Source organism: Rhinoderma darwinii, chromosome 4 (genome assembly GCF_050947455.1).
Source record: "Rhinoderma darwinii isolate aRhiDar2 chromosome 4, aRhiDar2.hap1, whole genome shotgun sequence".
Classification (NCBI taxonomy): Eukaryota; Metazoa; Chordata; class Amphibia; order Anura; family Rhinodermatidae; genus Rhinoderma; species Rhinoderma darwinii.
The window spans coordinates 322,059,577-322,075,049 of NC_134690.1; the positions used below are offsets into that span (position 1 = coordinate 322,059,577).

General features: G+C 39.9%; 1 protein-coding gene across 9 annotated transcripts in view; it reads left to right on the forward strand.

The window, feature by feature from the left end:
* The window catches only part of MAP4K3 (mitogen-activated protein kinase kinase kinase kinase 3), a 339,362-nt gene that overhangs the window by 243,651 nt on the left and 80,238 nt on the right, over positions 1-15,473 (forward strand). For 6 of the 9 annotated variants that reach the window (XM_075862768.1, XM_075862771.1, XM_075862769.1 and 3 more), the window contains 3 exons: positions 9,945-10,023; positions 13,112-13,170; positions 13,908-13,970. In XM_075862768.1, coding sequence (XP_075718883.1) covers positions 9,945-10,023; positions 13,112-13,170; positions 13,908-13,970 — 201 coding nt within the window. The remainder of the gene's footprint in view (positions 1-9,944; positions 10,024-13,111; positions 13,171-13,907; positions 13,971-15,473) is intronic. The other 3 variants (XM_075862770.1, XM_075862776.1, XM_075862774.1) reach the window with 1 other exon arrangement.

Sequence of the window (15,473 nt, forward strand, 5' to 3'; positions counted from 1 at the left end):
GAACTCCACATCTTCCTTCTGTGCTCATTTCATCAAGGTCTGTAGATGAGCTCCCGGCTTATACCGTAGTATGAAGTGGAATAGTACTAACCAGTATATTGTGTTCTAACTCCTAGGTACAACACCATCACTAGCCTATATTGACCTGATCATGTGTCATTCTTCATCCCGCCATGAAAATATGATTATTTTGCTTCAGTTCATGTAATTTTCCTTCCATTTTAGCATAACTGAGTCATTGTGTCAGATTTGATTCTGTCATTTATATAGCTATTTAATGAGAAATTTACTGTATCTGATGTTTGGACACGTTTTTGTGCATTTTACTAGAGCTCTCAAATCTGATACATCTTCTGGTCACGTAGATACTACTTACACCTTTTTTTCAGTGAGAAGCTAGAATAAATCCTGAGAGATCATGCCCATTTGCCACACAAAATCAACAACCTTAGAGTATTAGACACACTAGAGTTGTAATTGAAATATATACAACTTCAGCTCTAAACAACTGTTTCTGGCTCTCCTTAGAGAAAGCAGTGTGCGGGCTCACACAAAGTGTACGGCCTGCACACCGCTAGCCTCTCCTATCCCAGGAGAGGTAGAAAAAGTCCATATCAGCCAAAAGGGCTCTGCGTGCAGACAATCACTTCTACCATCTTGTTCTAGCTATCAGTGGGTTTCAGCACCGTTACCCTCACTTTTCAAAACTTATGATGTCAGAAGTTTCTTATAAAACAAAAGCGACCTACAGTAATATACATCCCCCCCCCCCAGTGTATAATAGATAGGGTCTGAACACTGGAATCCCGCTGAACACAAGAACAAAGTATTTTTTTTAGCTCAGTCCTATTCACTTCAATGAGAATGAGCAGGAATTATGCCATCAGCTACCATGTACTGTAACACAGGGGTCACAGGACCCCCAACCTGCAGACTTTGATGAACTATCCAGTAGATATGCCATATACACAATTTGGACAAACGTATTGGGACTCTGATAATTACACCTACAGGACTTTTATGACATCCCATTCTAAATACATAGGCATTAATAATAAGTTGGTCCCCCCTTTGCAGCTAATCAGATTTCACTCTTCTAGGAAGGCTTTCTACAAGATTTTAGGAATTTTTGCCCATTCATCTAGAAGAGCATTTGTGGGGTCAGACATTGATTTCGGACGAGAGGGTCGAGTTCGCAATCTCCGTTCTAGTTCATCCCAAAGGTGTTCGATGGGGTTGAGGTCAGGGCTCTCTGCGGGCCAGTCAAGTCCTTCCACACCAAACTCACCCAACCATGTCTTTGTGCACTTGGGCAGAGCCATACTGGAACATAAAAAGGCCTTCCCCAAACTGTTCCCACAAAGTTGGAAGTGTACAATTCTCCAAAATATCTTGGTATACTGAAGCATTAAGATGTCCCTTCACTGCACTGAAACTAGGGAGCCTAGGCCAACCCCTGAAAAACAACCCCATAGCATTATCTCTCCTCCACCAAACTTTAGAGTTAGCACAATGCAGTCAGGCAGGTAACCTCCAGATATTCGCCAAACCCAGACCCATCCATTAGACTGCCAGATAGAGAAGCGTGATTCGTCACTCCACAGAATAAGTTTCCAATGCTCCAGAGTCTATTCGTGGTGTGCTTTACTCCACTGCATCTGACACTTGGCATTGTGCTTAGTGATATAAGGCTTGCATGCGGCTGCTCGGCCATGGGAACCCATGTCATGAAGCTCCTGCTTCACGATTTTTGTGCTGATAATGCCAGAGGAGGTTTGGAGCTCTGCAGTTATTGAGTCAGCAGAGCGTTGGCGACTTTTTATGCACTACGCGCCTCAGCACTAGGTGACCCTGCTCTGTAACTTTACGTGGTCTGCACTTCGTGGCTGAGTTGCTGTGGTTCATAGACGCTTCCACTTTGCAATAATATCACTCGCAGATGATCGCGGAATATCTGAGGAAGAAATTTCATGAACTGACTTGAAATTCTGGCATCCTATTCAGTACAACGCTAGAATTCAGTGAGCTCTTTAGAACGACCCATTCTTTCACAAATGTTTGTAAAGGCGACTGCATGGCGAGGTGCTGGATTTTATATACCTGTGGCAATGGGACTGATGGAAACACCAGAATTCAATGATTAAGGGGTGTGTCCCAATACTTTTGTCCATATAGTGTATGTCTAAAGTAGGAGACCTTCTTTAATAACAAAATACATACTTTATTCCGCACAGTGCAACAGAATGGAAGTATTTTTGTTACTATGGATGCTAGTTCTTATTCCTCTAGAGAAGTGCTGGTATTCACGTCATCGCCTCTGACACCGACCTTTTACTGATAACATTTCTCTGAAGGAATACATTATTTTGAAGATGTACAGCTTTGAGGGAAAGATCATATTTTATTCTCTAAGACAGTAGATTAAATTATGCTCAAATAGTTTTGCGGCAGCACATTGTCGCGGTGGTGTGGCCACAGATGACTGGTATCATTACACTTGGGCCAGCACGGCTCCGCAGAATTATGAGCTGCCTCTTTAATTGGATGACTCCTTCTTAGAAGTACAGAGTATTCACTGGCGGTGCAGACCTGTTCATAGACCACTTCGTTTAAGGCTGCCTTTTATAAGCAGAAACCAAAAGAAACCTTTGTATTTAAGCACCCGCGTAAGTCATTAGTAGGGTTTGTTGTTATGAGGACAAAGACCTTTGGAGTTATGCAAGGGAAAAATTCCTTGAAGAACAAACAGTACCTGCCTTTGCTTGTCCATGTGACAACTAACTCTTTTTTACTTCATAAATTGTCTATAGTTTGAAAGGAGCGCCAGTATTTGGATTAAATATATTTTATGCTATGAATATGCGCCAAGGGTAAAGTGATAAACCGAAAAACAAAACTATTATTTTTTTTATTTTTTTTTATTTATTTTTTTTAACTTGTTTTTTAGCTACCAGGCTTTCTATGAGAAGGTGTAAAGAAAAAATAGTATAGAGAAACATAGCAAAGTATTTTACCAAGAATAAAATCGCTAAACACTAATTGTATTCTCGGGCAATGGTGGATTTGGTAGGATAGATTACCAGCCCGGCTGTTTTGTTCTATAATGAAGAGATGGAAAGCTATGCGGTTTGGTGCCCTGAGGAAATAAAGTCTGGAATTGCATGTTTATGTAAGAGTTACAGACTGTAGGGAAGAAAAAAAATCCTTGTGACTGAGAATACAATTTAATGGTAGGCATTGTCTTAGAACATGTGTGTACTTGTATCATAAGCATAGCAATGAATGACTGGTTGTTCAGAATCTACATTAGAATTAGCTTAAGAATACTTTCCCGGGTATTCTATATTTTCTGTTTTCAACCCACCCTCCTTTTTTCTGTATATAGCTACACCAGCCTTGCATTATGCCTATGCATTATCATTTCCCTTATATATGTACAGTCTGGGTTGTGTTCTCGCTGTGTGCAATACTGCCTATTATTAACATACATAGCACTGCACCGAGTACTATACCTCCTGATCCAAATGTCCGGCACATGTTCTTACACAACTTCCACCAACAAAGCCAGGTATGTCACTTTAAGGTCCTGCGCCATAGGTTACACAAGCTTATACAAGAGATGCTAGCACCTGGAATACTACATTTCTTGAGATGAAGCTTTCAATTAACACCCCAGTAAACTTCCGCTGTGCCTTTTAAGGGTGGCCATAGGTTCTCAGGTGTCTCACCAATAGTCACGTCTACTCGTCCGTGAACCCATTATATCACGCTGGCACTGATTAGAAGGGTACGTCCATCATAAGTCTGGATTTACACACCGCGTTTTTCATGGCGTTTTGTGGTGCTTTTTTTTAGTGAAGCAAGATGTTACATTAAAGTCTATAGTAAAATTTAAAATGCACTTCTCCCAATTGCATGTCATTTGTGAGTTTTTGAGGCAATTTTGTGATACGCGGTGTACATTTTCCAAACTCAGCATGCTGTGGGTATGGCATTTTTTTCGGGTGTTTTCCCCCATAGGTTTTACTATGGGACTTAAAAAAACACATACAAAATGGCGCCACATAAAAAAAAAAACACCAAATGTCTTTAAAAAAGAATGTTACATATTAATAACGCTAGCGTTTTTAGAAGCGTTTTTTTGATGCAGGTTAGAACACCAGACTGTGTGTGAAGAAGGCCTGAAGATAACCTGAGATCAGCAGAGTCTCTTGACTACTGGAACTATCAGGGAACAGTGTTATCAGACATCAAGATTCCGACAAATCTCCATTGTGACCACAGTACAAAATTAAAAACGTATATACCTTCTTCCATAACTATGTCACGTGACTGCGGGTGCCACTCATGCCATCTACAATGCAGAAAACAACTTATGTATGTTTTGCTCAACTTGGCCAAGTAAGGTGCCAATACGTATATTGAATAAAGCGCTCCGCAGAGATTGGCAGACACGTGCAAGACAACTAGTCTTTTTCCTATCAAGTGAAAATGTTTTCTGAAACCTGTGCCATTACTTTGTTTGGAAATTGCTCTGTAAAGTTATCATTTCTACCTTAAACCTCTTTCCACTCAAGTACTTGGATATGAATCTGTCAGATTGGAGTCGCCCTCCCTTGTCATTTCTTGTCTGCTTCGGTAGGACATGTATTATTATTTGATTTCAAAGCCCATTTTCTTGAAGTGCTGTAACAAATAATACACATATACCCGGCTGTCAGGCTGCATTGTGTCCCTGTTTATTATTACAAGAGGCAGACCTTGAAAATCCGGTTGTGGAAAACTCAATCATTTTTGTTATCGAATCTTTGAGTCTATTATTTTTGCTATTTTATGTGAATGAAATAAGGTAACTTTTCCAAAGTCTGACAATATTTCTAGTTTTTCCATTCTTTCAAACACAATACAAAGCTAATCTATGTTTTCAAATATTACGAAATGGAATTTGGAAGAACTACTGTAGGTTGTTTGAGGATACATGAAACTAGGTTTATTTTAGCTTGAAGCACAGAGAAGAAAAATATAAATGTTCTTCAGACAACATATAAGCCAAAAAAAAGAAAAATGTCTGAAAAGTTTCCCGGTCGCTTTGGGCTCGTCAGTAAAGATCCGTGTGGGAGTCGAGAGATAAGGTTTAGCAATCCAGCTATTTGTTTACATCTAGAATTCTTAGATCTATCTCATGTACTGGCACAGCAGGATTATGGTTACTATTGGGTTAAAAAAACCTGATGCTGATAGAGCAAGTTAGACTGGCGTATTCTTTCCGAAATTCAGCAATATACAACGCATTATTGTGACCATACATGTGAAAAAGGGATATTGTTGTAGGAAAAACGTGTGAATGAGCTTCGAATGGAGATTGAGGCAGATTTATTTAGACTGCCGTGAATTGCGCCACATTTATTAAAACAGGCAAGCTTCTTAATATATTTGATGCATGTCGGACAGTCCTAAAGTCAGAAAATGAAATCTACACCTGCAATGAGCAGGAAATGAATAGAAAATGAATTCTACACCTACTATGAGCAGATTTGCACCAAAATTTACACAATTTATTGGCTTTAGTATTGATAAATTTGTTGAAAAGGTTGAAACCATGCCCACATCCGGTAAACCCACATCGTTTATTTTCATTATCCAATGAATAACATTTATTTGCTGGAACCGGAATCCCCATTAAGACCCTGTTCATACAGAGTTTTGTTACAGACAGAAAAAAATCTGCATCAGAATTCCATCAGGAATTTTTTTTTCCGTGTTTCTTGCAGCTCGCGGCCCTTGATTCTAATCAAGGACCGCGGGCAAAAAAAATGCTCCGAAAAACGCTAAGAAACCAGCGCCAGATGTTTTTTCTGCCTCCCATTGATTTCAATGGGAGGTCAGAGGTGGAAACCGTGGCAAGAAAAAACTGCCCAGGAAAAAAAAAGCTTCTGCCTCCCAATGGAGGGTGATTTCGGCCATTTTTTGGCATGGATTCCAAAATCAGCGCCAAACAACTCAGTGTGAACTGACCCTAACATCTGTGTCCTATGCAAGAGTTCTCCCTGTTTCAGAAGCATGCAGAAAATCCTCCAGACTGATCTACAATTAAAGAAATCTATTAACTTTTCTACACTAGTTTCCTGTCGTAGTATAGTCGTAAATGACGCAAAAGTTGTTGTTTGCAGTAAAAATTGTGCCTTTTGTGCGGTTTTCGCCACTTTTCTTAAAGGGGGAAAACCACCCTCGGGCCAACAAAGTTATCATCACTTATACAAGGAAGTGGTGTAAATTATGGCGCACGTCTATTCTAGCTCGTGGCATGGACGGTTAGAGATGATCTAATTTATTAATGGGCATGAGCAAATAAGGCGCATTTTACTCCGTTTTTTACTGGCGTATAAAACGCCGATCTTAATCAATTCCCTCCATAGTCTTTGTTTATTTCTATCCGTCCATTATAGGGAGGTTTTCAGTTCTTCCTGAAGTGCTTGTGCTCCCTCACTCCTATAAGTGTGTCTGGTGCCATGATGCCCATTTCCACAAAGTAATAAACTACTGTAAATGAAATGAGGCAGATATATAGGAGGGTTCGTGTCATGCAGTTTATCTTGTTACATTGTAGAAAGAGCAGCATGTCTGCAGTAAAAGTAAGGCTTTGAAAAATAGGAACAAAAAAACGTAGAAAAAACTTTGTCAAAGTAGCCAATGAATTCAATGAGGTTTTTTCAGGCTCAGTTCGGCTCCGTTCCGTCAGGTTTCGATCTTTTTCGTTGGAAACAATGGCGTAGACTGCGGCACTATTTTTTCCATCCAAAATGGTGGAAACTTGACGGAAAAGAGCTTTCTGCTTTTTTTTTTTTAACATTGAAGTCAATGTTAAAAAAGGTCCGTGTGGCGTCAGCATATCGTGCGTGGCAGCGTGATTTTCGCGCAGCCGGCATCATGATGACACTCTGGTTTTATGTTGACAAACAGAAAAGCACGTGGTGCTTTTCTGTTTTCATTCATTCTTTTTACTACTGTAGAGCGCATCACGCGCGGCACCCGGAAGTGCTTCCATGTGCCGTGCGCGATTTGCACGCACCCATTGACTTCAATGGGTGCGTGCTGCGCGAAACACGGCCAAATATAGGACATATCGTGAGTTTTACGCAGCGGACATATGCTGCGTGACATTCACTGACAGTCTGAACGGGCCCATTGACTAACATAGGTCCGTGCGACGCGCGTGAAAATCACGCGCGTTGCACAGACGTATAACACGTTCGTATGAATAAGTCCTAATGGTTACAAATCTAATGTCTTCCATTTGCATCTGTTATATATTCAGTTTAACAGATACGTTTTTCACTACTCCACATGTGCATCACTTCCTACATCCAAAAAAGGAAAAAAAAAATTAAACACAGAAAAATATGGAGCCGTTAAAAATTGTAACGGAACTCAAACTAGAACAGACGGAAGGTAAAAATTCAGTTCTATTTAGGGATCCGGCTAACAGATCTGTCCAAAAATTGGAAAGTTTACTTTCCATTTGTTTCAGTTTGTCATACGTTTTTGCATCTGTTTTCGAACATTTGACGGATCCGTTAAATTCGGAAGGGCCAACGCAGATGTGAATGGAGCCATAGGGTTAGTTCTGGATAGATACCAGGAGCTGAGTAGCCAATTCACCCTAGAAATATACTCCTGGAGTCAGGTACTGATACCAAATCTTTTATCATATTTCTTCTATTGATAGCTACCAAGTTTGGATTGTCTGGCTGCTAAAAAAAAAAATATGTGGCTCCTGGAATGTGTCCAGCCAAGCTAATGAGGATGTGAGGAGCGCAAGATAAAAAAAAAAGTGTGTTGTCTTTGCTGAAATTAACTTTTTAGGCCTCATGCACTCAACCGTAATTTTTATCCGCAATTACGGATCCGTAATTACGGATAACATACTCACCCATTCATTTCGATTAGCCACAGACCTCTTCCCGTATTTTTGCGGGTGTATGTCCGGGCCATAGAAATGACCTGCAAAAAATAGGATTTTTTTTTACATTTACAGACCACGCTCCTATACTTATTACTGTGGGCACGGTCCGCAAATGCGGGTGACACTCCACGGCACATGGTGTGCATGAGGCCTTAATCTGTGACAATTGAATGCTCACTGCCTGGTAAAGGATAACATATCATTGAGTGTTGAATAAACAGTAATGGAAGAGATTTGATGAAAGTAAACTGCTTCTGTGAACTGTCGGATCCCTGTCACCTATTCCTGGGGCACTCCAGGCACTATTACCTAACGCTGCTGCCTTGGTTTGTCTATCAGTAAGAGGATTAAGAGGAAGCCGTTTCCTTTTAAGTTAATATTCGCGTGCGGTAGGACGCTGCACGTTTGGATTATTGCAGCCCAATATAACCACATCCTGGGGAGCTATCGAGGTTTTCCAATAGTAAGCAATCCCCTGCCGTGTCTAGGTCTTCTTCTTTTATATGGGTCAGAAGACATATTTACGCTTGCTTGTTTTTTGCACAGTTCACATTCAGTAAGCTCAGAGCATCACTGTGGTCCCCCTGTCCTTCAGCCTGTTTTGTTGTATTAGAAAATCAATAAGACTTCCACCCAAAATGCACGAATGTTTTGAATCCTGCGATATTTTAGAAGAATGCAGCTATCATTGCTAGGCCAGCAGCTTTAAATGATATTTGCGTTATATTTTCTACCATTTATATGATTAACGCTATTAATGACGTATAGTTGCAGCAGAGCGCAATTCGTCATTCGTTGTGTTAGCATAACAGATTTATCTATAGTCCTATGAAAAAGGATACGTGACTGCAGCAGATTTTGTTTTTATTACATTTTTATATGGTTTTAAGCTCTTTTGGGGGACTTTTTTTCTCTCTCTTATCTATCCAATATCTGCCCATTATAAGTACATACAAACAGAGTGATGAAGATCAGAGGTTTTTCAGCATGTCCATGTCCGTTTTAGGCTATGTTCACACGGGGTATTTTGGCGAGTTTTTTGACGCGGAAACCGCGTCGCAAAACTCGGCACAAATGGCCCGAGAACGCCTCCCATTGATTTCAATGGGAGGCGTCGGCGTCTTTTTTCCCGCGAGCAGTAAAACTGCCTCGCGGGAAAAAGAAGCGACATGCCCTATCTTCGGGCGCTTCCGCCTCTGACCTCCCATTGACTTCAATGGGAGGCAGGAGAAAGCATATTTCTCGCTGTTTTATGCCCGCGGCGCTCAATGGCCGCGGGCGAAAAACGGCGCGATAATCGCCGCGAAAATCGGCGTGCAGGGAGAGGAATATCTGCCTCAAAGTTCCAAACGGAATTTTGAGGCAGATATTCCTCCCCCAAAATACTCCGTGTGAACATAGCCTTATCAGACAAATTATCTATGGACATATAACTATGTATGGAAATAGAATACTTATTTGGGGGACTGGGTGCTGTGTTCAATATTATGATGGCAATGCATGTTACAATATTAGAATAAAAAGGTTTTAAGGTTTGATGGATAGTTATTCAGAATTCTTTACAATTCCATGTAGAAAACCACTGGCAAAAATATCTTTCTCGTAAATATCGTCTTGCCAACAAAATATTTAGCTCTAGTGGCTACTGAGTCTTAACATTATTTAGTTGTTCTGTTCAGCAATGTTATAATATATTTTTTACTACAGTGGGTCTGAAAGGTGCACAATAATTATTTTGGCAACATTGGACAATATTACATATAATATTATGATCATTTCTAGCCTCTCACTGTTTTAGGAAATTGTTGCTACTAACTTGGATTTAGAAGTAGGTTCAAATTAGAAAGCATGGGTCAAATCCTTGACAACCAATATTTGCGTGCTGTTTCATTTTTGCCATATATAAACGTCAATGAGAGAGTCATTTACAATGTTCTACTCATTTTACTCATCAGAACCATGTTCATTTTCTCTCTTTCAGCCCGCAGTTGTAGTTCCTCACAGGATTCATTCGACAAGTCGGAGCGTTAGAGAGGAGAAGACACGTTCAGAAATCAACTGTAAGGGTCTACCAGTTATCTCCACTTTTCAGTTTGTAAACTTTTACGATGTTCCCCATACATTTTGTGGGTTTCTTATATTTTGTAGGCCAAATAGTTACTTTCCATGTACTTCTCTGTATGGATGCACTGTATTCTCATTTCGTCTTAATTCTCTATGTTTGTGTAAGTAGAAGCAAAAATAGAGAATTCAGTCTTCACAGAAGATGAGTTTTTTACTCAGTGGCCCAAGGGCCACAATATGTCTCACGCCTACACTGCCTGTCAAGGAATATTAACTTTGCCTGGATGAATACACGACTTCCTCAGGTGTTCATACTCTCCAAATTATCCGATTTATATGAGGTCTGTAACAATCCATCATGTTTCTACAAATAAAACATTTGTTGACCAGATGGATGGGAAAATAAATAAATAAATGTATATATATATATATATATATACGAATAAACATCCTGGCAAAAAAGCAGTAGTTATCTGCAGCAAAGCGCCTATTATATTAGGTAGGAGATGGGACAGTTATAAACTGGTGACAGAGCCCCTTTAAGAAAATGTAACAAGACATCAAGAAATCCTGAATAAACACACAATTTCTAAGTGATAATTTCTAATAGTTTGCAAAACGATTCAAGATAATTCTGAATCCCTGAAACTTAGGCCTCATGTACATGAACGTAAAAACGCCCGTAATTACGGGCCCATAGACTTCTATTGGCCACGGGTACCTTCCCGTATGCTTACGGGAAGGTGCCCGTGCCGTTGAAAAATATAGAACATGTCCTATTTCAGGCCGTAATAACGGCACAGGAAGGCCCATAGAAGTCTATGGGGCTCCCGTAATTACGGGTGGCTAAGTGTGTGCACCTGTAATTACGGGACCGTTGCTAGGCGACGTCAGTGGATAGTCACTGGCCAGGGTGCTGAAAGAGTTAAACGATCGGCAGTAACTCCTTCAGCACCCTGGACAGTGACTACCGATCACAATATAGATCAACCTGTAAAAAAAAAAAAGACGTTCATAATTACCCAGAACTCCAGCTTCTTCCTCCAGTCCAGCCTCCTGGGATGACGTTTCAGCCCATGTGACCGCTGTCCAATCACAGGCTACAGCGGTCACATGGACTGCCGCGTCATCCAGGGAGGTCGGGCTGGATGTCAGGAGAGGGACGCGTCACCAAGACAATGGCCGGGTAAGTATGAATTTCTTTTTACTTTTACTGCGGAAAGGGCTGTCCCTTCTCTCTATCCTGCACTGATAGAGAGAAGGGGCTGCCGATTACTGCAGTGTAATTTTGCAGCGAAAACGTGCCTGTAAATATCGGTGGAATACTGGTGACAACGGACCCGTATTTACAGGCACGGGTCCGTAAATACTGGTGCAATACGGGTCGAATACGTGTGACCAAGGACCCGTATTTACGCTAATTACGGGAGGAGAAAAAATACGTTTGTGTGCATGAGGCCTTAGACTGGACTGTCGGGAAGTAAAAATACATTTTGGAGGGTTTGGACAATTTGAATACTACATTAAGAATTCGACAGACATCATATAACGATCATGCGCAGAAATGCAACATTCTTATAAATGTTTCTTAATTAAAACAGTGAAACTTTATTATGAGAAAGTACACCTTCCTTTTTTTGTTTTTTATACACATAGTGACGATTTATCATTTTGTTGATATTTTATTGCAGCACAGTTGAAAGAAAATGTTTATCTTTGGGGGCTGCTTACAAAAAAACCCAGTTGGGATCGTCACATTTAAATATGTTTAGTTTTAGTCTATGAAAGTTTTTGAGTAACTTTACAAATGGATTGTGTTACAACTTGAATTATTGTCCTGAGCTGCCGGCATTTCTTGCTGGTTCAATGTCTGTACAAAAGCTAAATGTCCTTTTACACGGGCAGATATTCTTCCCGTTAAACGAGTACCGATCGAAAATACAGCATGTCGATCAGCGCTCGTTTGCCTCATTCAAACAGAGGAATGAACGCAAATATGGAGGCGAACGATCGTTAATACAATTGTTTGTCCAGATGCATTTTCCATCCCGTCAAGATCACATGCCCTGTTTACACAGGGAGATGTGCTGCCAACAAGCGACCATTTTTTTTTGCCCCATAAAAGCTGTGATCAACCGAGGAACGACCTTCCGCTCTTTCGTCACCTGATCATTGCTCTTTTTACACAGGCAACGCGCGTTCGCACAAGCTTTCATTCGCCCGATCTGTGTACCACATTAAAGGGCCTATACTCTGGTGATTTACATTCTGAAAAGCGTCAGTTTTCAACCTGGCTATTACATATTAGGAGCTCAGCTAAGACTGTCCACGTTTTCGTTGGAGGGTCTCTTGTAAACTCCCTCAGATTTGACAGGAATAATAGTGCTCTGTGCAGTTCTATTTTTCCCCGTCAAAACGCCGGACGCCACGACAGAAACTGAAGGACCTCATTAGAAGTCATTAGAGTTCTTCGGGCTCCAGTGGTATCGGTCGCATGATGGATCCAGCATTGCGTTGCGGCTTCCGTTAGAAGTGGAAGCCAAAGTGCATATATACACGGAGCCTAAGCTGTTAGGGGTGAGTTTCCAGTAGCAACCCAAAAAATTGTGACTGCAACTCTGGACTATAGTACAGTCTGGAACTCATAACTAAGAGTAGTTGTCCATAGCAACCAATCAGATTTCTGAGGTTCTTTGCAAAATGAAAGCAGAAACCTGATTAGTCGCCAATGGGCAACTACTCCACTTCCACGTGTATGCATTGCATTTACAATGTTTATTTTCTTTTTATGTAGATTAATTCCATATGTAAACTGTAAAACGGTCAGCAAAGGCAATTCCATTACTGACATAATTTCATGATAATAATTCAAAATGTAAATGCAAAAGCTTCAAGGACTTATTAAACTGTGAGTTCATCTTTAAATGTGTTACAATAGTCCAGAATATGGTTCTTTATTAATGTGCTATGAAATGTCTAAAGTATGTAAAGAAAAATGCTAGTAATAAATAGAAAGTTGGAGATTTCTCACTATAAAAAAAATAACATTAATGGAAATATATTATTATTTTTTACTAATTTTAGTTGGCCAAGTAAAGTTTGATCCACCAATGAGGAAGGAGACGGAGCCACATCATGATTTGGTGAGTACTATGGGGTTTTTTGTTGACCTTGTCCTGTAACACCTCAGGGAATCACCATTAACTATGATGTCAAGGACACTGCCGGCACCTTCCACGTCAGTAAGAATGGAGGCTGTGTAGCTGGGATTTGTTGTTGTATGAAAGTTCTGCCAACGCTTCACTTAGTTACTTCATGCAAAATACTATTCTCAGCACACTATGTTTATAATCTATTCTTTCTAATCTTATTTAGCCTCTTAAGACCTGCTTTTCACTTTTTTTGTTCTCTTAAAAGATCCTGCATGTGGCAAATGATTTAAGAGAAAGGTCAGACAGATTGCATCTATTTTACTAATGCTTTTTTTGGGTTTTAACTAACTTGCGTTAGTCTATTTTGGAGAATGGTTTAGTGAACTGATTTATGCAATATATATATATATATATATATATATATATATATATATATATATAATGTCTAGATAAACATTGATGACTATCTTCAGTTCCGGCTACTACCACTTCTGTTTGCGTTTGCGACTAACGGAATACAGTAATATTATACAGTGATCAACTCCTATGATACATGACCAGTGAAGAGAGTAGCATTCACGATATGAGTGTAAGTGTTGTGCTGTTCGCTCACCAGACGCTTGATTTTGAGATTTTTTTTCTTTAGAGCCTGCAAGTGATTTTCCCTCTTGTATATGTGCCACTATCAATCTCACTGTAAATAACTTGGGTATCTGTCTGCTAAACAGCTCGACAGGGACGATTTTTTGGACAGTGCAGAAGAAATATACTACACTGCAAGATCTAATCTGGTATATTCTTTTTCTTTGTCAACTTTACCTCTGTGTCCAAACTTTCAAACTAGTTTACATGTTGTTCTCCTGTTGTTCCTTTTCAAGACATGAGTTTGTACAGTACCGATTGTTGTTTATCATGATTTGTAGTAGTAAGTTCAATGCTAAATAGGAGAAGTGTCATATTAAAAAAAATGAGTTTACATTTCCGATGATATAGTCAGAGCTCATGGTTTTCTGATAGAATATTCCATCAGGTTTCCTTTTTTTTGACAGAAGAAATACCGTCGTCTGCTGCACTATTGATTCCGTCAAAAATGACAGAAACCTGACAGAAACGAGCTTTCCGGGTTTTTTTAACATTGAAGTTAATGGATGACGGATACAAACTGATATGCCATCTGTTTGTATCAGTTAGGTTTTTGTTCACATCTGCGTCAGGGTCCCGTTCTGACGTTCCGTCGGGCTTTCCGTCAGAACGGGACCCTGACTGAAACAAACGGAAGCCACAGGTTTGCGTCAACATTGACTTCGTGGTGACGGATCCGGTGCCAATGGTTTCCGTTTGTCTCAGTTGTGCAAGGGTTCCGCCACAATGTGTGGCTGGCAAAATATTTTGCTGCAAATGTTTGCAATTCCATTTTTCTACATGTAATATGTCTTTCCTTCATTTCTGAGAAAAAGTGGCTCCCGACTAAGTACTTTTAGACTGGAATTCCTCAATCTCTCCCAGTTATGAAATGTTGTATATAGTTTTATATTTGTGCCACAAAAGGCCAGTTTGTGGTTCCTTTCCATGTGGACATTTTTCTCCCTCTGCACGGGTCTCTTTATCTTCCCTCAACCAAGAATCTTCATACCATAATCTTCATGCAAGTCCAATATAATTCTTCAATTTTATGTATTGATGCACATGGAATTTCCCCAAAAATATTTTAAATAGCATTGAATTTTACCTTAAAACATACATTGTATATGCCATTACCTAAAGCCTTCGAGTAAACTTCAAGTGTCAGTACATGTATGTCTTTCTGAATTGTCTATTATGTGCTCTAAATCACTTCTTACTTTCACTGACTATTTATATAATATCTTCCCACAGTAGAATAAACGATATACTTCAAATATAAATGTATAAAACCAGAACAACATTTATTAAAATACATATTGATATATGCAATACATTCTACTACACAATATTTAATGTCGGTAACAAACAATAAGCGTTATAAACGAGGACTAATGTCGGTACCTTGTTAGACATCTAGGTTTCTACTCAATGTGGTTGGAAAACCATCAGTATTAAAAGGGTTTTCACACAAAAACACATGTATCCCCTCTCCACGTTATAGGGGATACATGTGTGATCACTGGGGGTCCGACCGCTGGGACCCCCAGCGACGAGGAGAACTCCATGAGAATGCAGTGCTGGTGCGCATGCTCGGCCAGCACACCATTAATTTCTGTGGGACTTATGGACGTTTATCACTGTATAGGCATATATTTACAAGAACGTACGTC